Source organism: Cydia pomonella, chromosome 23 (genome assembly GCF_033807575.1).
Source record: "Cydia pomonella isolate Wapato2018A chromosome 23, ilCydPomo1, whole genome shotgun sequence".
NCBI classification, from domain to species: Eukaryota; Metazoa; Arthropoda; class Insecta; order Lepidoptera; family Tortricidae; genus Cydia; species Cydia pomonella.
Window position 1 is genome coordinate 12,246,430 of NC_084725.1, and position 24,144 is coordinate 12,270,573.

The 24,144-nt window shown below is 38.0% G+C and overlaps 2 protein-coding genes across 2 annotated transcripts in view; both read left to right on the forward strand.

Moving 5' to 3' along the window:
* The window catches only part of LOC133530647 (calsyntenin-1), a 340,667-nt gene that overhangs the window by 241,613 nt on the left and 74,910 nt on the right, over positions 1–24,144 (forward strand). The gene's annotated exons all lie outside the window — the stretch shown is intronic.
* Positions 16,766–22,545, forward strand: LOC133530540 (uncharacterized). Its single transcript, XM_061868474.1, has one exon. It carries the CDS (start codon positions 17,256–17,258, stop codon positions 22,464–22,466), a length of 5,211 nt encoding a protein of 1,736 aa, XP_061724458.1. The 5' UTR covers positions 16,766–17,255; the 3' UTR covers positions 22,467–22,545.

Sequence of the window (24,144 nt, forward strand, 5' to 3'; positions counted from 1 at the left end):
ATAATTTAACCGTTCAAGTGATCCGCAAATTCGAAACTAATTGACAAAAAGAGTCCAAAATCTCGAAAGTGGTATTTATTGCTTTTTTCCGTCATCTTTTTCTTGATCTACCCCTGCCACGACCAGCATATGGACGCTAGAGTACAGTGAGCCTGAGTTAAAACAAGAAGTAACCGTTCATACATTTTACTGTATAGACAATATTAGTAATGTTATGCTTTTGTGGTGAGTGTTCCGAACGCAACGTCTAGCGACCTTCATCAAGGAGGAGTTTTGGCCGAAGGGTGTTGAGTTTTGGCCGTTCCGCGGCCGGTTTCCTGACGCTGCAGGGTTGTGTAAGGTTTTTCTAGTACCTATATAATATGTACGCTAGTTTTAGGGTATTTATATAGATAAGCCAGGGCCACTAGTTGCCTTAAAATAAAGATTTTCACTGTTTTCTTCCATGTCATATGTTTGGTCTGATGGTTAATCGTTAGAACTTTGTAGGTACTTAATTTATTGTGCAATAATGATTAATTGAGTGTAGTAAGTCTGTCCCGGTGATGTTATGCAAAGTCTTTTCACTTAAGAAGACTAGCTATTGTCCGCGACTTCGTACGCGTGGATTTGTATTTTGGTTGCCTGTAATATTGGGCCAACGATATATTCTACATGAGCATAATAGCATCACAGTGTTATTTATTAGTGTTAAATTAACTGTGCAGCAAAATTTTGCATTAGGCTTCATAATTTCTTAAATAGTCCCCCTGGATGTAGTCGCCGAGTGTTATTCAAGCAGCAAAACTGCCAGTTCGAGCGGTCGCAACACGAACGGCGTCAAGTCAAGACCTGTTCCGGTGACGTCACATCGTCGTTAATAAATACCCTGACGCAGCCAACGGAGCACTCATTCGCTAACCAGCCGTAGAGTCGTAAAGAAGTATCAGATTAAGTATTGATTATCTTGATTATAGGTATTAATTAGCTAATGTTGCTTTGTGCTTTGCATATCAATTATTTATAATAAAGTAACCATATAGATTATGTTTTAACTTGCTAAGGTTGCTTACATGTTGTATTTAATAAGAAAATCAATTAATGATTAAATATAGCACTGTACTTTACTATTATCCACCCTTTCTAGTTGTAGGTTTATGGTACAATAAAGAGTGTTATTTGGTATTAACATTGTGTTTATCTCATGCAAAGCTTTGAATTTAGCAGATGCGTTTTCCAGTAAATATACAAAACGATATTTCGTACATAAGTTCCAAATAACACATTAGTACGAGCGAGCCCAAGTACAAGTAAGTCGCTTTGAAAACCACACGCCTTACAGTTCATCTGCCCAGTGCTTACTGAAATACCGTGGCTTTAATCCGCCACATTCGGCTTTTTCATCCCCACAATCCTGTTAAGCCTTCCATATTTATAATGTGGATGTGGTTGTTTAGGCAGCGGGTAAACAAAAGCGTCACCCGTCTGACGCAGAGCTTACTCTTAAATTTGGGTTGCTGTAAAAACTGAGGTAAACCGCGAAAAACAGGAGGTTCACTTTCACTGTATCTGTGTATTCGGAAATATTGTCGCATGCGTTTCTTTTTAGAAAGGCGACTAAACGACAAATTACCTAATTACGTAAATCTTTGTACCTTATATAGATTAAGCTAGACATTGCATTTGGAACATGTTACTCTTTTTATGAAGATATCTTGTGTACTAGATTTTTGACTTTAATATTAGTTGATCCGGAACTTGTTTGAAGGAATAGAGAAAATAAATATGTGTAATGATTAACTAATGAATTTTGATAAATTATTTTATTGATTTTTTACTTTTGACCCGAAACCTGGGCAATGATGGTTTAATTACATATATAGGTGTCATTAATAAATTGCCTACAATAGTTTTTCAAGTAGTAGAGTTAGAACGAGTAGGATTAACAGAAGAACAGCGACCGCTACTATAATTTTGGTCCCATAGTGAGCCACAGTTTTGAAATCCTGAATCTTTTTGCAAGTGAACTATTGAAATTTCTCAAATGATTTTTAAGCCTCAGACCAGGGATCAGAAACCGGTATTTTTTGTATGGGAACGAAAACGGTATTTTTTCGTTCTTTGTTAATTATTTCATTCCTAATCGGGCAATCTAATAATACAATGTCGATATCTAAAAACACAACTGAGTCCTACATTTTGAGTATAAAATAAACCGAAATATATGGTTATTTCGATGTTTTTGCAAAAAACCGGTTCCGATCCCTGCCTCAGACCTTAATCTGTTAAACAAAATCCTTTGTTTCTTATGTGCAGCGGTTACCAATGCCACACACAGGCGGCTGATCGTCCTACATTACACAAACTCGTTATCTCATAATGAGGTGATAGATAAATTTGAACCTTAATATTATCACGATAGATGCTTTTTAACGACATGGCTGCTTTGGCACGTGCCTAAGGCGCCTCTCCGTAAAAGAAACAAAGGCTTTTGTTTTACAGATTAGGGTCTGAGGCGTTAAAATCAGTTGAGAAAATTCATAAGTTATAAAAAAAAACTTGTTACTTCCACGAAGAGACGAGAATTACCTAGAATATAATTTATAAGCATAAAACAAACCTAGATTTAGGACGTGACGGAAATTAGATTAAATGGAAATAATTTGGAAGTAATTTGTTAAAGTAGGATTATTCTTGTTCATTAAGGTCGAAGGTTGGCATAAGAATTAACAATCAAGTCACTGTGAGCACTAAACTTCTCAAATCTTGTTGTGAATGTCGCAAATTAATTACTAGTATTTGTAAAGCTGGGTAAACACTGGCGAGATAAATAAAGATGTTAGCATTTAAAAGAACCACATTTGTAGTATTTCTAAACTTATATTTATCATTCCTCGCGTTGTCCCGGCATTTTTGCTACGGCTCATAGGAGCCCAATATTATAAATGCGAAAGTAATTGTCTGTCTGCTACCTCTTCACGCTTAAACCGCTGAGTCGATTTAAGCCCGAGGAAGGACATAGGATAGTTTATATTAATCAACATCATCATCCTACGGACACGAAGTCGCGGGCAAAAGCCAATAGCCTAATAAGCGTATTGACGGGTGATAGGCCATAAATTCGCACGTCGGTGTGTACAGTCAGCATCAAAAGTAGCGGATCAAACGAGGTTTCAAAAGTATTTACCATTCTGTAACAGCTTAACAAAAGTTGATGGTTCTTTATGTAGAACAATTTAGAATTTAAAAGATATACCTTTGAAAGTAAATTTTAGAGAATTATCTTTATTTGGAAAAGTTATCGGGAATATCAGATACTTTTGGCGCGTTGTTTCATCCGCTACTATTGATGCTGACTGTACGCAACTTACACTTAATAGAACGAAAACTCTCACTACAACACTTAATTAAAAAAACACCGCCTTCAAGTACATACATAGAAAAGAAAAAAAAAATTAAAAGAACATTTGCGATTTGTTGATCCTTGGTTCTATTCAGGTTTAAGTGCGATACCTATGGGTATTTTAATGGTCACACTTAAGTATATAGATGTATTGAAATTTACAAACTTAGGCCTTAAATCAAAGATAATTTACTATTTCCATACTTATGTGAAGTCAGTAAATTAATATTAATTTTTAATTGTTGCAGGTAAGGGCGAAGTGGCGAGGTGAAACGACGCGTTCGGCTGAGTTAAATTTTGAAAAATCACGTTTTAACTGACGTAATTCAGAAAGTGCCATGCAGATGTACTCAGACGGTTTCTTAGATGCACTGTGAGTCGTGGTAAATCTGTATTATACAAATTACCAGGCATCGGACAAAATGTAATGACAGGTATAGTTCCTATATCAACAAATTCAATTATCTATGCTTTTCCCATATACTTACTAATTATCGCTCCAAGATTTTGTTGATTTTTGTTGAAAGTATAAAATATATATTAGCTCAATTCTCTTCTTCTTTATTTTTAAAATATATTTATATTTTAGTACCTACTTAGTACTCATAATCTAGAAGTAATTTAAAAAATGCTTTGTTTAGACGAACTCATACTTTATCGCCTTCAAAATAATATTTACAAAAATATAGGCACTTTCAAACAATACTTAGAGAAAAATTATATATTATTTAAACCACGATGTACATGACCATTAAGTTCCCAATAGCAAAGAGAATTGATTATCAAAGAAAAAACGTGCCCCTTAGTTTGATCTCCAAAACAGATGGCGCTGTACTGCGCCATATTTTTGCGGTCACTAAATTATCAAACGTCAACTTTTGACAATCGGAGTTACCGCAAAAATTATAGATGTACAGCGTCATCTCGTTTAGATTGTACACATCTTAATCAATGTATCTTTGCCAATAGTAAACTACACAATTTTTCATTCATCTAAAACTAAACAGTAGGAGACTGTTACAATAAAAAAAAATATTATAGGACATTATTACACAAATAAGCACAATCGTTGAACAAGCATCATAGCGGGACCGTAATAGGTACTAATTTTCACTCTAAAGCATACAATAGCTGACTCTCATGTTATCAAAACACAGCCGAATGTCTTTGTTACATAATTCATTGTAACATTGTTTAAACTCATATCACGTTATATACTTGCGATTATAGACTTCATCACATTGAGTTTGAGTTCATAATGAGAGTATAATGCTAAACGAGGTTTGATATTTGCATGTGTCTTGTAGCCTTTATGCGAATAATGACTCTTCTCCTTGGGGTTAGAGTTCCAATTTCAAGCTCACGCTACTCGAGATTGTTTTAAATACAAAATACATAATTACATTTGAGACGAATATAATCTGATAATCAATTACGCTCGAAATAAATGGAGTTTATAAGGAATGCTCGTTAGACAAGTGTCGGGAACGTGACGCAATTTTTCTGACACTTCAGTACCCCTAGTGTAAATTTAGTCGATAGCGAAACGTGACGTACGCGTTTGCGTTAAGTCTCATTTTGTATGGGTTTTTGAACAGCGCGCCAAGCGGGACGTTTTGGAAAGTCAAAAATCTCATACAAAATGACACTTAACGCAAACGCGTACGTCACGTTTCGCTGTCGAAAATATTTACACTAGGGGTACTGATAAAGCTAAGAAGCCGATATTTGACGTGATAACGTTTGAAAACTTAGCTTTAATTTTAATGGTAGCTGCCATAAGCGTCACGTCACCGACAAAGTGTTATTTATGGAATGCCTTTTATGCTTTTTACTTGACAGTCAAATAACGCTTATGCTTTTCCAGTATTATGTACTCTGACTAAAGGCTGAGGTGCTCAAAATTATCTGAACACGCACTCTAGCGCCTTGACAATAGAGGCGCGTTTAGATATTTATAGTACCTTGGCCGTTACGATATACCTGATGGCGACTGTACCTATATGAATGTTTCTTTCGTGATATCGTTTGACGGATTTCATCTTACATCTAAGTATATAAGTTTCATTAGATTCGTTTAAGTTATATTGATATCGGTAAGGGTCGGTTGTTTTTATATTCGCCGTTTTCACCCTAGTCCTTAAATACGTAAAATAAGTTAAATCTAGTGTATTGTTTAATTTAGGCAATTAAAATACTCAAGAACCGAAAAGAAAACACATGTTTAATTTTAACGTAAACATTTAAGCAGTAAAATTAAATTCACATTTTCAACATCTAATTCGATAGCACGGTTCGGAAATTGCACTGTAAACTGGATTTTCAAACAAGGTTCAATTTAGTGACGAAACTTTTTAATTAAAGTGGAAAGGGTGAAACTTACCAACGGGGCGTGAAAGGTAGGTTATGCGGTTTGCTTACAGAGTCTAACACTTACACCATTGTTACCTGACCTTCAAATCCTCAACAACTGTATGTTTATACTAAATCGGTGGCGAACAAGTATACGGACTTCCTGATGGTAAGGGGCTACCTGTAGAATGTTTAGAAACCTGTACAATGCTTCCCTGATAACAGTAAATGCAGTTATCACATTTGAAATCTCATGCAATTGTTTAGATTATCTTCTTTGAATAAGTTCTTCATTTAAACGATGTTTCTCGTACAAGTACTTCATTTACGATAAGTAGGGCAGAATGTTCAATTTTGGAATTTTCCGCTTGCGACATCAATATCACGAGTTAAACAACAACGGCTGTAATGAACATGTAGGCAGACCAAAAAATTCTACCGAAACTAAACTACAAGCTCACCAAAATACTACAGAATACACCTAGGTGTCTAGACACCGAGTACATAAAATATTAGGATTAATTACAGGACATAACACTCTAAACAAACACCCTACATAAAATGGATAAAACGAATAGCCCCATGTGCAGAGCGTGCATGGAAGAGAAAATAGCAAAACATATTCTCCTGGACTGTATATGACACATTCTCCAAACAGGTAGAAGTATACGGGAACAAATACCTAGGGAATCCGTGCACATTATAGGAGGCAGTTAGCAACCTGAAGACACTGCTAGGTTTCCTGGAGTAGCTGGGTTGGCTAGAGTAGCGCTACTTCGTTTTTTTTGCAAAATAGGCACAATGGTTGTCGATTTGCGAAACTAACAAAACAACAACTTCGCCTAAGCAAGTAACTTAATTTATTTTATTATAACTAACACCTAATATATTCTAACATGTACTCGAACGTGCGGCCCGCCTTCTCTCGCTGAGAATTGAAACACACAGCCAGGCGCGGTCAATTCAGTTCCTAAAAGTCATGTATAAACATCGGCTTTCTCGTACTTGAGGCCTTTTACAATTGGCAATTAAACTTTCAGTATCAAAAGGACATTTGCATCCATAATGTAAGTGGCAGTTATGTCCTTTCGGATATTAATCATTAGCTCGGTCAAGGTTCGTACCGCACGCACCTTCACGTGAAAAGTAGACATTCTAGTAATTTAAGGACGTAACCGCCGTAGTTGTGGTCATAGATGAGTATACGATTTTGAACTTTGAAGCTTTGAGGTAAGGTCTAACAGTGTTATGGACCCGGGTATGTCCTTAAACTACGTCCAAAAGAGAGGTATGGGCAATGTGAATGTCATCTCGCCTTGTGTGGTAGGGCACAGCACAGCAAATGTCATTCCAGATCTAGAGCAGAGCCCAACTGGGGAAGTACCTCCACCTTACAGAAAACCGCAGCCAAATAACACTTGACCCTACTCATAGTGTTGTGTTCCTGCCGGTGAGTAAGGTTGCCAGAGCTCAACGAGGGGGGTGGGATTAGGGTCGGCAACGCGCATGTAACTCCTCTGGAGTTGCAGGTATACATAGGCTACGGAGACTGCTTAACATCAGGCAGGCCGTCTGCTTGTTTGCCACCGACGTAGTATAAAAAAAAAAAAAAAAAAAGTGTCTAGACGTTTTTGACAGTCTGCTTAAGTGAAGTCATTTTGTAAGTAAATAATGTAAAGTCGTTTTAGTAATGCGTATAATATTGATGCCATTTGTTTTTTTTTTGCGTGGATATTCAAGTTCTTGATTTTAGTGCAAATTCACGAGTTGTTAAATGTTCGGGTTTTAGATATACTTCTTTGGACCTTGTTGGTGGGCGAATCAACTTTTTGACTTTTCTAATATACTTACATAGTTTTTTGTTTATTAAGTTTAACTGAGAAGAATGTTTTGTACTAAGGAATCCGGAAATCGAGATCGATTTTTCAAAGGATGGGACCAAACTTTAGGCCATTGACATTGTCTTTAAGAACATAGTGGAGTTAGTGGAGCTTTTAAAAACCATTCGGAAAAAAATATTGTTACGGTATCAAATACATTTTTCCTTTTACTTTACGTGGCTGTTTCTAAAAATTCCGTAAAAGAAACCTTTTGAGTTTTACATATGCAAACCACGCTTTTTGGAATTGAAACCTGCTAAAAGAAATAAAGGCTTAAATTGTACATCAATATAAGCCTGTCCTGTTTTATTTATGACATGTTGGTATAGAATTCTAGGAAAGGTATTTATTGATCTGAGTACATTCACTATTAACAGACGATTTATATTTTTATATTTGCGGACAATATTACACAGATCGATCTAGCCCCAAACAAAAGAAATATATATATATATATTTTAATTAGTTTCCTTAAACTACTTAGCCATACCCGGAGTTAACGGAATTCAATTAAAAACACGGTGTAGAAATAAGGGTGTGTTCCGATATATATGGCCACTTTTGCCGTCACTATGTATTTGATGCTGATTATCTACAGAATTTACCGATCGTAAAAAAAAAAAAAAAAATCAAAATCAAAATATCTTTATTTTGCATAAAATATGGTATACAAGATGGACTTAGTAAAGAAGCACATGCATATTTTACCAGCAACTGGCATGCAAAAACACAAACACGCATACATCTATTAACTATGCTAATAAATCTAATATTATACAAAAAAAAAAAACAAATGTCATACTTAATCTAATTGCAATTATCTGTGTCAATTGTCAGTGTAGTTCGGAAGTCTCGTCTCGAGTTTGACTTCTGACGTATCGTACAAGTTTGACTGTTTGGGCTCGCAGTTGCTGTATTAGATTGTGGGATGTTTGCAAAAGTTACATACCGGAGCTGAAAATTGGTCTAAATAAAATTAGCATTTTTGGTTTGATACCTTTCATTATAAAACTAATTAAAGATAAATATAGTTTGGTCTGCATATTATAATGTGCTTATGAACGTCAAATAAAGCTACACCGGCTCTAACCCTACACCACCGCTCGATTATGGGACCTTAAGTCTAAGGAGAGACTTTGCCTCCTTGTGTGTGTTCTACCGCTTGTACAATGGGTTGTGCTCTGAGGAATTGTTTGACATGATGCCAACGGCCACTTTCTATCACCGCACCGCTCGCCGTCGGCAGGGTGTTCATCCTCACACCTTAGAACCTGAATGGTCGCGTACTGTGCGGTTCAAGAGGAATTTCCTCCCGCGGACGCTCCGGTTGTGGAGGTTTTCCCGAGGGTCTACAATATGGGGCTCTTCAAAAAAGGAGTTGTACAGGTTTTTAAAGGGTCGGCAACGCGCATGTAACACCTCTGGAGTTGCAGGCGTCCATAGGCTGCGGTGACTGCTTACCATCAGGCGGGCCGTATGCTTGTTTGCCACCGTCGTGGTATATAAAAAAAAAATGGGACCACCTATTCTTATGACTCGGTCTCTATTATCTTACGCAAAAAAACACCTGACTCCTTAGCCTAATTTCTACTAATAATGTAGCAAACTAATGACACGAGCCCTAGTCCTTCAAGATTGCGGGCCGGGGCCCTCGAGCCGTTAAATTTGGTTTAATTAAGGGACTGAGGGTTTGATACAATCACATTACGGTGTGTGGTGCAAGATTAACTTGAAATCCTTCGCTATTAGATCGACAACTTTACTTGAAATAAATAAATAATTTTAATGTTATGTACTTGACATATTGGTTAGATATAATTATTTATTAATCAATGTACATACAATAAACTGGTGGCCTAGCGGTAAGAGCGTGCGGCTTGCAATCCGGAGGTCGCGGGTTCAAACCCCGGCTCGTACCAATGAGTTTTTCGGAACTTATGTACGAAATATTATCTGATACTGACCAGTCGCTTTTCGGTGAAGGAAATATCGTGAGGAAACCGGACTAATCCCAACAAGGCCTAGTTTACCCTCTAGGTTAAAAGGTCAGATGGCAGTAGCTTTCGTAAAAACTAGTGCCTACGCCAATTCTTGGGATTAGTTGCCAAGCGGACCCCAGGCTCTCATGAGCCGCGGTACAATGCCGGGACAACGCGAGGAAGAAGGGGTACATAAAATAAACTAACAACAAGAAGAATATAGATAAAAGTAATAAATTAAAGCTAAAATTTAAAACCCTTTTTAACCGACTTCAATTTTATAGAAGGAGGAGGTTCTGTATTCCGTTATGGCTATTTTAACTACATCTAAATATAAAATGATACCTCCCCGAATACCCTGCTTCCAGCATAGAATTCAGAATGCTGGCGGCGTTACCTCTTTGCATCTTTGGCTAGACCTCTGACCAAAAAAAAACACGAGAATCCTATCCAACGACACCACACAATTCATCCCCACTTTACGTATAGGGGAAGTTAAGAAATAAAACAGGACAAGTGCGAATCGGACTCGCCCACCGAGGGTACCGTACCATTTTTGTATAGCCGCAAAATTTCAACTGTCTCTATCACGGTTCATGAGGTACAGCCTGGTGACAGACTGACGGACAGCAGAATCTTAGTATTAGATCCCGTTTTACCTTTTGGGTACTGAACCCTAAAAAAGGTTATTTCTGCATTTGCTTCTGCTACTTTGTGCCGACATTTCAATTGTTTCAGGTGGGCTATTTTATGTTATATATCGAATGAAAATTTAATTCTGAGGTAAGATATGTGTCTTTTTATTTCCCCTGAAAATCAACTTTTCACTTAAAAGTATCGAATCTTATTACACAGAGAATTCCAAAGAGTCGTAAGTGTAATATGTTATGACGTCATTACTACGACTGAAAAGCTAGAAGAATATTTTACTGAAAGAATAAAGGCCCATTTAGATGGTACGAGTTTCTCGCTTCGAGTGTACGATTATCGTAGCACAAGAAAAAATATGTCATCATGTAAACTATACGTACGATATCGCATGACAAGGGGCGAGAATCGCCTCGCCTTTTATGGTTGGATGTTTCCGTGTAAACAAAATTGCATGCAAGAATCGTAGTTCGAGTTCATGTGATTATCAGTCGTCATTATGAGTGCATTACAAGAGGCTGTTCTGGCAACGTCACGTCAGTCATTCAGCCAAGAGCAAATATTAAAATAAATGCAACTTACATTATCTTAACATAAAAAATATATGAGAAACAAGAAATATAATTAGCTAATTACGAATTATTTCAGTACAAGTGGTGATTGATTAGCAACGAATCACGGGTACACACACATTGACGGGTAAAACTCGTATGAAAATCGATTTTGACCGATTCGTGCGATACTCGCATGTACGTGAAAAAATGTCATACGAGAATGAGTTTAGATGAGTCGAGACATCGTCAGCAAATATCTCCGTAGAACGCAGCTCCTCGTGTAAACTATGTCGCCTGGCGATAATCTCCGCACGAGTATCGAATGACATAATCGTAGACGAGTTTTTATTTCTCGCATCAATGTAACCATTTTTATACTATTCTCGCCTGGCGATTATTGCGTACGATAATATCATACGATTTCTCGCCCCAAAATGGGCGAGAAACTCGTACCATTTAAATGGGCCTTTAGTCTGCGTAGTCTCCACTACGAAACCCTAAAATTGTCTGTTTATGACTGCAACGTTAGTAGACGTACGGTGCCTTGAAGACATGTCCTATTCGCCACTCGCATCCTCCTATGCCGTGGCCACATGTCAGACAGACGATGATCAACTCCCAGGTAACGGGGACTGCCATTAAATTACGAGGGATCAAAGGATTGTACGCACTGTTTTGATAACAGACCAACATACTTGATTGAGAGTAATTACACATCGAGTAAATGGTCATATAATAGCTGCTGGACGAAAAGAGAGGATAGTTGTAGACGGCTTCTCGGTACATACGTCCCCATTATCTTCTCACGATATTGACATTTTGGCAATTTTTTTTTATACTACGACGGTGGCAAACAAGCCTACAGCTCCGTAGCCTATGTACACCTGCAACTCCAGGGGAGTTACATGCGCGTTGCCGACCCTAAACCCCTCCCCCACCCCTCGTTGAGCTCTGGCAACCTTACTCACCGGTAGGAACACAACACTAAGAGTAGGGTCTAGTGTTATTTGGCTGCGGTTTTCTGTAAGGTGGAGGTACTTCCCCAGTTGGGCTCCGCTCTAGATCTGGAATGACACCCGCTGTGCTGTGCCCTACCACACAGAGCGAGATGACATTCACAATTGCACCTCTCTTGTTCTCTTGTCATGTTTACACAATTTGATGTACAGTCAGCGTCAAATACTTAGTAGCAACCAAAGTAGCCAAATAGTTCGGTGCAACATATATTTAGTATGGTGTACCGAACTAATTGGCCACTTTGACTGCTGCAAACTATTTGACGCTGACTGTACATATTCCACGCGACTTAAGTAGTCAGACTTTGACTCTCCTGTCTGATTTTGTATTTTTATTGGTTTATTGCAATGGGTCAAACATAGACATTTCATCTTCAAAACAAACTTGATCGACTGATACCATTACTAGAAACTTGTCATCTAGCTTTTTACAACCATGATAACATTCGTAAGGATCTGTTTTTTTTACTTTGTTTTTTTTTTTTTTCAAATTTTCATCAAAATAACTATAATTATCACAGAACGTAACAAACACTAAATGATACTTGACAATAGGCAATATCAACAGCAAAAAAAGCCATCACTTTCACACAAAATTTAACTAAAATAATCAATTTCGTGAAGTCCTTCAGAGGTGCTTCCCTTGCGCTGTGACATGGGGTTCTTCAAGAAGCAGGTATTAAAGGGGCCCAATGATTAACAGTCCGCCGGACGGTATCGGCTTGTCAGTTGTTCGGAACTTCTGTTTTCCCTGCCAGGCCGATACCGTCCGGCGGACTGTTAATCAGTGGGTCCCTTTAGGGTTCTCAAAGGTTGGCAACACATAAGTGGCTCCCCTGATGTTGCTTATGTCCATAGGTGGCGATGACTGCATCCCATCAGACAGCTCGTCTGCTCGTTTGCTGCCTATTACATAAAAAAGTCCCCAATCCACACTAGGCTAGCTTGAGGACTAATAGCTTAGTTTCGTAGCGAAAGAAGGCCCTGTCCAGCAGAAGGAAGTACCTACATGAAGGTTGGTGGTAAAGTCCGGACTCGTCTTGAGGGTCGCGAAGTCGGAATTTAGTCACAATGCAAATTTTAATTTGTTTGTAGTGAGCGATCCCACTAAACCTGTGACGACCTTCAACGAGGAGGAGTTTTGGCTGAAGGGCGTCAAGTTTCGGCGGTTCCGAAGCCGGATCCCTGACACTGCGGGGTTGCAAATGCATCGCAACCATAATGTGATTTGTAGTGTTATAATATGTATGTTAGTTTTAATGTATTTATCTATGGACCACTAGATTCTATTCTATTCTATTGCCTGACATAAAGATTTTCATTCATTCATTCAATAATAGAGCCCATTGTATGTTTCGAACTTCAGCGAAATATCATTTCCTTGGCCTTACTTCTAAATACAATACTGGTAAATTAAAGGAAATTGTGTATCCATAGGTACGTAAATTAATTTCCGTGCTCGACCGGTGAAATGAAAATGAACAACTACACTTTCGAAAACGGGTCGTTCCCTATAGATATCTGCAAACGAACTGACCCGATTTAATTGTTCTGCATTGTATTCCGAAAAACAAAAGCGACCGGAGTTTCCTGACTACACGGAATAAATCCCATCAAGGACTCATTTTATTACGGCCCACACGAAATGATTCGGTCCCCTTTATGATTCATTAAAAGAGCCGTTAAAGGTCCCGGGAAAGGGCGGGATATCCCGCGGGATGATGGGGTAGGGACTATTATGAGATGACCAAAAGTCTCGTTAGGTTACTGGGTTGATTTTGGAAGTGTATTTTATTAGCTGTTTTGAATTATTTGACTCTTATCCAATTAGTGATTCTCTTTGTTCCAGGTACATTGATAAAATTCACAACTACAGAAAACCGGCCAAAAGGATTTTGACTTAAGTACTGGCTGGGTATTTCGTAATTAATTGAGCGTTAGCGAAGGTCTTTGTTTCAGCTTGGGCTTGCTTTCGTATGTCGGGATGTTCTCCTCTGTAGATCGCATTTCTTTACCGATTCTCCTGAAATTCTGTGAGCAGGTTCGGTTGTTTTCGTTTTTTGAAAATTGGCCTAAAGTACTAGCCAGTAGGGTCTATGGCACTTAAAACTATGTGATGATGATTCAACAAAGTATGTTTTTTTTTTTAATTTTTAAGCTTATCGTGAGGTCTACAGCTCACAGACCCACAAGTTTTAAGAGGGACAGGGTTTGTAACGATAGCCTTCCATCTGCCCTTATAGGACGTGTGATAGTCAGGACGTGAATCTAAAGTATGTACTTTCCCAAAGGCGTGCAATTTGTGAGACAGGAAGCCTGGAGATGTAGGTCGAGAACTAGCAGCCAAAGGAGGCTTACGGACGATTACGGGCGTTCCTGTCTTGTAGTTACATCTGATGTCCTACGTCCTACTTATTGCAGTTAGGTCCGAGTTTCATGGGATAAATCCATTGCCCATAAGGGGATACAGTAATGGTCATTTTTCAATACAAACGTCCTCGACATTTTCCTGTCTGGATTTTGGCCCTAGATGATTTTATATGAGTATATTACCAGTATATGTGTCTGTATGTTTTGCTTTTTTGATGTTCTTGTTTTTATATGAACTAGGTTACTTTAAACAGCGCTAAAAACGGCCAAATAAATGCGCCGTAAACAGACGCCTAGCATACAAAATCGGTACCAATAAACGCAAAAATCAAAACGGTCAGACACAGATAATATATTTCTCATTCCGTTCCCGTTCGTTACGATTGATAAAGTTTTGGAGGAGGAAAATGTCGAGAACGAAACCATGACTTTGAGATTTTTGCGCCGAGCTACAGTTGTTCTTATCGCACTAGTTTTATGAGCCGACCCCGTCAGTGTGACGGAGATATTTACCTAAAATTCTCAAATTTGAAAAGGGTCTCAGCCGATATCTTATACCTTTAAACGAGCAATTCTTGTATATATATAAATATACATATTTCTGTGATCTCGGAAACGGCTCTAACGATTTCGCTGAAATTTGGTATATGGGGGTTTTTGGGGGTATACAATCTATCTAGATTAGTCTTATGTTTGGGAAAACGCGTGTTTTCAAGTTTTCATGCGTTTTTCTTTCGACGCAGAATATGGTCGCTAATTTCGTGTTGCCGGTCACTGTCCGTCTGGTCCAGCGGGTTAAGACGCGGACTGCTAAACGAGTGTTACGGGTTCGAATCTCGCCCGGTGACTATCTTTTGTTTTTTTTTTTTATATGTTCAAGTTTATATATAATTTTTTAATTTTTATTGTTTTAGACAAGTTTAATTTAGTAAAAAAATGTAGTTAAGATTATCACCTATAGACCACCATATTACAATAAATAGTTATAACCGAGCGAAGCTCGGTCGCCCAGGTACTATCCTCTTAATTCCCCCATTTATTTTATTTTATTTTATTTTAGTATATGGAAAACCAACAGCGCTATATATATCTAGAACTTCCAATAGAATTTCAGAGCCAATTACAGGTTCTCACTTATAAAAATACAATAAATTATAAAAAGTTTTATGCTATTATGTATTGTGCCATTAAGGTTAAATAAATAAATCTCCTCCTACATTCTTATTTCAAAAAGTACTATCAAAAGAACATTGTCGAAATCATAACGAAAAGCAATTACGTACCTGCCTACGTACTCGAACCGGCAAGTTCCTAGTTAATGTTGCCTAACTAGGTTACACCAAGTTAGTTCATATAAATGAAGAGCTTTGATAGAGGAATAGGTGGGTATGGCCGAACTCAGGGCTTACTTTGTGGTTAGTTATTAATGCTATTATGCCACCATTCTTTTTACAAGCTTTTTATTTAGGTAATTTGTAATAGGTTAAGAGTCAGATCTTGCAATAGTACATTGTGCAAAGAGGGGGGTAAGTGAAATTTGGGATACGAGGGTGGTAATTCCCGACAGCCGCAGGATGGAGGGAATTAGAGACCCGAGTTTTCAATATTCTTACCCCCGGAGTTACACACAATGTTTTTCATCACACTTGCGAAGAAAAAACTAAAAAATTCGTTGACAGGTTCGGCATCGAAGGCACAGACCTATTCGGCATTCAGCCACGATTGAAAATTATGTAAAAATATTTTAAACGGCTGTTAAATTAATCAAATTAAATATTTTTAAACATAAACAAAAATATTAAATTATAAACTTCAGAATTTTAAAAGTAAAATTTATCTATGCTACTTAGTTTGTATGAATAAGTGACATGATTAAAAAAAAGCTATTTTTTCACAACCATAACTCCCGTGGGAACAAAATAGGCCTTTGTCCTTCAGTACACCCGCATGAAATAAGATTTTTTTTTTAGCAAGTGTGATGAAAACTAAATTAATCCTACTTCCCATTATTTGATAGAGGTGAAACTTCACATACATATAATCATAACAATAAGAATTTTTATTGCCACGTATTACAGGTTTACTATAAAACAAAATAAAAAATTATATAATAAGGAAGAAGAAAAACAATTATAATAATTTATACATATGAACAACGTAGAAATATTGGGCAAAGGGTTCTAGTCTCAGCGTGTGCGGGCCGAGATGCTAGGCGCTGGTTTTCAGACCGGTCCCAGAAATTTGGGTGACAATATTGTGGCACCATCGAGCTGATGTCATGATCCGGTCATAAGAACTATGATAAAATAACCCAATAGTTTGTCACCGATGTGGTATTAGAAAATGGAGCTGAAATGTACAGACGGATACCGTTGAGAACCTAAAAGTTTCGGAACACTAAAAATGAACTAAAATTAACAACTAGTTTTCCAAACGGCGATCCGTTTCGCGCACCGCCGCCCGGCGGAAAATGGCGTCGACACGGTGAAAAAAACGCCAAAAAATTCCTGAAATGGAACTAGCAAATAGAGAAAGCTTGCAGTACTTTATTGCAGAATACAATTACAAACGTTAGAGATAATTGTTATAGCTGTTTAAAAAACATCTTATATGTGTGTATGGCCCACTCACACATGCATAGCGTAGTTAATAAGTATTTTCCTATACACACCTCAGTCTTCAATAAATCGTAGAACAAGCAACACTCATTTGTATTATTCAAAAAACTGCAAGATCCAAAATCAACCTTATTACAATCACCATATGGTCCAAACCGAACCGGATAGCAACAAAGAAGTCTTTAGTTCGCCGGAGACCGAGAACAAAAGGACTGCATTCCAGAGCGATAAGGCGGCCGGCGACTGTTTTTTCATAGTGAACATTTTGTGATCTTTGCATTTAAATTGCAATACTTTGTTCTTTGCATTTACTTTGCAGTGTGCTTTGCAATGAAATAGCAAGTTATAAACATTATAAAGTGATTAGACATGACATGAAACATTTGAATGCAACTAAATAATATTATAAGATTGAACTTTTTCGTCGTTTATCTACGTGAAATTAAGTGAAACAAAATGTCAACTACGGAACAATTATTAAGTTTGTTACAAGATACAGCAAATATATTACAAAAAACGCAAACAAATCTCAAGAAATGTTCTAAAGCACGACTTACAAGGGGTTATCTCGAGTCGCGATTAAAAAATATAGAACATTACTGGAGTATATTTCAAAGTGCGCATCACGACCTTCTTAAGTGTACACCGACGGAAAGGCGAATGGACATACCTTATTTGGTTAATGAAGATTACTACATTCATGAAGATTTGTATTTTTGCTTGAGTGGCGATATAAAAGACATGCTATCATCGTTTTCGAGTGATAAATGCAATCATACTGCCACTGACAGTTCCATAACAGGAGATAAAGTGAAGTTACCTCGCGTACAGCCACCAGTTTTCAGTGGTAGTTATGAAGATTGGCCAACGTTTCAAGACATATTTGAGTCACTTATACACAATAACAGCTCGTTAACCAACGTTGTGAAGTTGCATTTTTTGAAAAATAGTGTCAGTGGCGAAGCACAAGCTTTACTTAAGCACATACAAGTAACAGACGCTAATTACGAAGAAGCTTGGAAGACTTTAAAGAATCGTTACGGAAACAAAAGAATAATTGTTAACGCTATCATGAAAAGATTATTCTCGCAGAAAAAGTTATACTCGCAAACTGCTAACCAAATCAAATCACTTTTAGACACAACTACGGAGTGTTTGAACAGTCTAAGCAACCTTAAGGTATCCGTTGAATCCTGGGATCCCATGATAGTGCATTTGATTGTGTCGAAACTTGATACAGAGACTCATAAGGACTGGGAAGAATATTCCTTTAAGAGTACACCGGATGACTTACCGAAGTGGTCAGAATTGAGGACTTTTCTTGAAACCAAATTCCGTACTCTGGAATTTATACACCACACTACTTCGACCGCTCCCTCAAGTTCTCGACCGGCTACGCAGAAAACCTTCCATTTAACTTCGCCAGCTCCTTCTAATGTCCAAAGTAGCTTAAATACAACACCACCAGCGACTTCAATTAGAACATGCATCAAGTGTAACGACAATCACACGCTGAGTCACTGTAAGGATTTTGCAAGTATGGACGTAGCTGAAAGAAATGACTACGTGAAAACAAACAATTTATGCTATAACTGTCTGCTCAGTGGCCACTCCGTATTCAAGTGCCGTTTACCAACATCCTGTCAAATCTGCCATAAACGTCATCATTCTCTACTACATCATACAAAGAACGAGGATATAAAGGCACATCTTAATCAGATGGAAGAAAATAATGATGATGATAGTGATGATGTACCAAAAGAAGATAGAGAAAATGATATTACCATAGCAACGCACTTCATTACTAAAAAGACAGATGCTTTATTAGCTACAGCGCTTGTCCTGGTGAAAGGTGACAAGGGGCAAGTGCTCACACTACGGGCTTTAATTGATCAAGGTTCAGAAGCGAACTTCATCACAGAGAGAGCCGTGCAGATGATGAAGCTACACAAGACACCTGTCAGGGGTTCAGCCACAGGACTGCAATCAATGAAGACCTCAGTTAACAGTATGGTACAGTGTGAGCTTCAGTCAAGATTTGACACTAATTTCAACCTAAACATCAATGCATTTGTCTTATCTACTCGAGTAACCACTGAGCTCCCATCAAAAGCACTCACCAACACTCACCACGCTTGGCAGCACCTTAACGGACTCGATCTGGCAGACCCGAACTACCATCAACCAGGTCGAGTAGACATGCTTCTAGGCGTTAAGGTCTATGCACAAATTTTACTGAATGGCTTAATCAAAGGTCCTCCAGGCTCACCGTGTACACAAAATACAAGCCTCGGATGGATTGTGTTCGGAGACGCTGAAGGCAATTCTTCAAAAAATATTGTTGTCATGCATCACAAATTTGACTTAGACCTTCTGGTAAAAAACATGTGGGAACTGGATTCAGCAGAAAAACCAGAACTTACAGCGGATGAGAAGCTTTGTGAATCGATTTATGCAAATACAACTACCAGAACAAAAGAAGGAAGATATGTAGTGAAACTCCCTACAAGAACAGATAAATTAAAGTCAACAGAAGGTCAAACAAGGGACATAGCACTAAGAAGATTCAAACAATTAGAACGAAAATTTGAGAAGGACAAAGAATTCAAAAGGGAATACACCAAGGTCATAGAAGAATATTCAACATTGAAGCACATGGAAGAAGTTCCAGACACAGAAATAGAAAACCCATCAGTGTATCTCCCACATCATGCTGTGATTAGGAACGACAAAAACACAAAAGTGAGAGCTGTGTTTGATGCTTCATCTAAAGGCACAAACAATATTTCACTCAATGAAGAGCTACTGGTGGGTCCACAGCTTCAAGAAGATTTAAGAAACATAATCATGAGATGGCGTATGAAGAAAATCTGCTTCGTTGCAGACATACAGAAAATGTATCGTCAAATTTTAGTTACCAAACAAGATGCAGATCTACAGCGTATACTTTGGCGCAAAAGTGCAGCAGACCCTATCAAAGAATACCGCCTGCTTCGTGTCACGTTTGGTACAGCATCTGCACCCTACTTAGCTGTGAAAACATTACAAAGGGTCGCCGAAGACGAAGGAAAACATCATCCAGTAGCTGCAAAAACGATTAAAGAAGATTTCTACATGGATGACCTCATGTCGGGTCAAGATAACGTAGAAGACGCTGTAGATGTGGCGAAAAATGTAGCAAAAACTCTAAAAAACGGAGGATTTGATCTGCAGAAATGGTCGTCTAATAGCACCAACTTTTTAAAGCAATTCCCACCGGATGAGAGAAACAGTAATGTAAACATGGATATCAACCTGGATGGAACTGTACGTGCACTGGGTATCACTTGGAACATGGGTGAAGACAGTTTTCAGTACAAACTTGAACTACCCCAGCAGCCAAGCACTATTACAAAGAGAAACATACTAGCAGAAACGCAAAAACTGTTCGATCCTTTGGGATGGTTGGCACCAAGCATAATTCAAGCCAAGATGCTTATCCAGAAACTTTGGTTGCATCGATCAAGTTGGGATGATGAAGTAGAACTTGAAATAAAAGAAGAATGGTTAAACATAAGACACAATTTTGAAAACTTAAAGGACGTTCATATACCAAGATGGCTGCACACCACTAAACTAAGACTAGATAAAACTACGATACACGGATTTTCTGATGCATCTACAAAGGCTTATGCAGCTGTCGCTTATTTAAGAGTAGAAACTGAAGACGGTGATATCAAGACGAATATCATTGCTGCCAAAGTTCGTGTAAGTCCAGTGAAACCAGTATCTTTGCCACGATTAGAACTATGTGGCGCTGCGCTGCTGGCAAAGCTGCTTAAACAAATTAGAGAAGCCATAAGAATCCCTGAAAGTCAAGTGGTCGCATGGACAGACTCAACCATAGTTTTGTCGTGGTTAAAGGGAGACCCTAACCGCTGGCAAACCTTCGTCAGGAATCGCGTGGTGTCCATTCTCGATGACATTGGTGATAAATGGTATCATGTCCCATCCCAATCGAACCCTGCGGATATTGCGTCACGTGGTTCACCGCTACCAGAACTCATCTCACATCATTTATGGTGGAATGGGCCAGAATGGCTAAAAACTCATGATATTTTATTTAATAAGTCAGACACCACGACAGACCTGGAAATGAAACGAACCTTCCACACCAACCTCAAGGTACAAGAAGAAGATAATTATTCAATTGTTAACCAGTTTGACGATTTTGATGATTTACAAGAACTTGTTAAGACGATTACATACTGCAGACGCTTTTTAAACTATAAGAAGCTTACCCCGAACCCCACATTCACAACAGAAGAATTACAAAATTCATTGATAAGTTGTATTAAATTGGTTCAAAAGCATGCATTTAATGATGATATAACTAGACTAAAAAATAACAAAAACGTAAGATGTGACAGTAAATTGAAATCATTAAATCCTTACCTGGATGAAGTCCATGTACTCAGGGTGGGCGGTCGTCTTAAACACGCAAATTTGAGCGAAGATAGCAAGAACCCTATAATTTTGGACAGTAAGAACCGACTTACCTTTTTACTTGTAGCTGATGCTCATCAAAAAACCCTTCATGGCGGACAACAGCTGATGATGTGCTACCTAAAAAGTAAATACTGGATCCTAAAAATGAAACAAAAGGTCAGATCGTACATCCACAAATGCCTGATATGTGCACGACAAAACGCCACTGCCAAAAAGCAGTTAATGGGAGATCTACCTAAGGAACGGGTTACCCCAGCACGTCCATTTCTGAACAGTGGCGTCGACTTCGCTGGTCCATATCAAACACTTATGTCAAAAGGGAGAGGATTAAGAACCATAAAATCGTACATAGCTATATTTGTATGTATGGTTACTAAAGCCATACACTTGGAGCTTGTCGGAGATTTAACCTCGGAAGCCTTTATTGGGGCCTTCAGACGTTTTGTGGCACGAAGAGGCAGGTGCGCACATCTTTGGAGTGACCAAGGGAGGAACTTCATCGGAGCAAATAAGGCTTTGGCAGAAGCATTTGAAGAAGCAAAATTGGACTTTGATAGAGATATAGCTACAAAGCTGGCGCTAGATGGAACTCAGTGGCATTTTGTACCAGTATACAGTCCTAATTTTGGTGGATTGTGGGAAAGTGGAGTAAAGTCCATGAAGTTCCATTTAAAGAGAGTCCTTAATTCTCATCTTACCTTTGAAGAATTTTCAACCCTGATCTGCCAGGTCGAGTCGTGTCTCAACTCACGGCCTTACGTTCCCATAGACGACGATGGAAACGCGAATCCTTTAACCCCAGGACATTTTTTGATTGGAGAGGCACCGATAACCATACCATCACCAACCTTCAAAGATGTGAACACGAACGTTTTGTCCCGTTGGCAACACCTGCAAAAAATGTTAAATGATTTTTGGCATACGTGGCAACAAAATTATTTATCAACACTCCAACAGAGAACGAAATGGACAAAAAAGGAACCGGAATTTGATATTGGCCAACTCGTATTAATAAAAAACGAAAACTTACCTCCTGGAAAGTGGTTGTTAGGACGCATTGTTGCCAAACATCCTGGAAACGACGGCCTAACACGAGTGTACAGTGTCAAGAGCGGTGAAAATATTGTCAAACGTTCTATCAGTAAACTTTGTTTCTTTCCAGTCGATGTAACAGTATAGTTAAATTTGTTTAATTCTGAAGTATTACAAAATACTAATGTTATACTTGTTAATAACGTCCAAAAATTTATATATGTTCTGATAGAACATTTATTTTTATTTTTATTCAATTGTAAATTTCTTGCCAATTTTGATATTTATGCAAACCTGGTTAAGAATTTTTACACATAATAATGAAGAATTGTATTTTAATTTTGTTATAAATTTTGCATGATTATTTGATTCTGAAAAAGGATAATCAATATCCTTTTGGTGGGCGGTATGTTATAGCTGTTTAAAAAACATCTTATATGTGTGTATGGCCCACTCACACATGCATAGCGTAGTTAATAAGTATTTTCCTATACACACCTCAGTCTTCAATAAATCGTAGAACAAGCAACACTCATTTGTATTATTCAAAAAACTGCAAGATCCAAAATCAACCTTATTACAATCACCAATAATAAATAATAAAGACGACCTATATGTAGTATTTGAAACCTATATTATCTATGGCAGTAAAAGATGGATCACGATTGACTCTATTTAGTATCGGCAGATTAGTTTTAGACGTCGCCACATCATTATTGTATTAACAAAACGAACTCACTGAAAAATTCCGTCCGTATTAACTCTCTTGGAAATGGAATGAAATAAACAACCAGTAATTATCAGACTAATCATCAGTTCAGAATTTAATGACCTTTTGTGATGTAGTAATATAAATGGCAACGAAATTAAACGAAATAATAGAAGTGAATTAAACACTAAATATTATGGTTAGTTGATTCAAACATTAAAAAATACTAATAGAGATAAAAAGAGAGCACCAAATAATCGCGAGTAACAAAGGTGAGGAACGCGACTTTGCAATGTGCATGAAGATCTGCAGTCCTTAATATGAACTTGTCCCGACAGACGTGTATATTTTTTGTATGAGTTTCCATTCTCTATGGCGTGAGTGAAAAATTGCAGTTGGAATGCGGAATCCAATTTATATTTATTTGGTTTAGAAACATAAAGGTAACATAGTTGGAAGCTTCTATTAAAACGTGAAAACTGGTTCATGCCTGGTATTAATTTAATGTTGTATAAGTTAATTGTTAGAGCGTTTTCACATTGTCTAGTCCAATATCGGGTGACGATCGGGCAGTCAAAAGGGCTTACTTGGGTCGGTTGGTCATCCTGAATATCGTTGGGCGGATAGAGTGGCAGATCGCCGTGAGCTCGTCTTAGGCCAAATCTGGCGTGAATCCGCTCTGGCCGAGCAAAGTGGCGTGCTCTTGTGTTGGAGGACAGTACTCATTTTGGATCCCTCATCATCGCGCTAGCCAAGTAAATATGTAATATCGGATGTGTAGGATCCTATATCTATAATGTGTCGGCAAACTTTGAACGGCGCTGTGCCTGTTTCAGCGGTCACGCACACTACAGCAAACTTTATGCCTATACATATCAAAGAATATAATACTCACTAGGAGAAGAACGCTAACTCCATACAAAAAAATGTCCCTTTCAAAAGTTCGTTTATACTAGTGGCGCTCTCTTTGTATCTCAGTACTAAAATTGACAACCGGTTTAGCCTGGCGGGTTTTGGTAGGTAGTGATCCAGTTCTAGCTAGTGGTTCTGGGTTCGAATCCCGGCGACGGAATTTCTTTTTGTATTTTTTTATTTTTGTTTTTGTCAGGGTGAGGT

Excerpts from the sequence above, each read along its gene's own strand:
- LOC133530540 (XM_061868474.1), top strand. The coding sequence starts at position 17,256 with ATGTCAACTACGGAACAATTATTAAGTTTGTTACAAGATACAGCAAAT.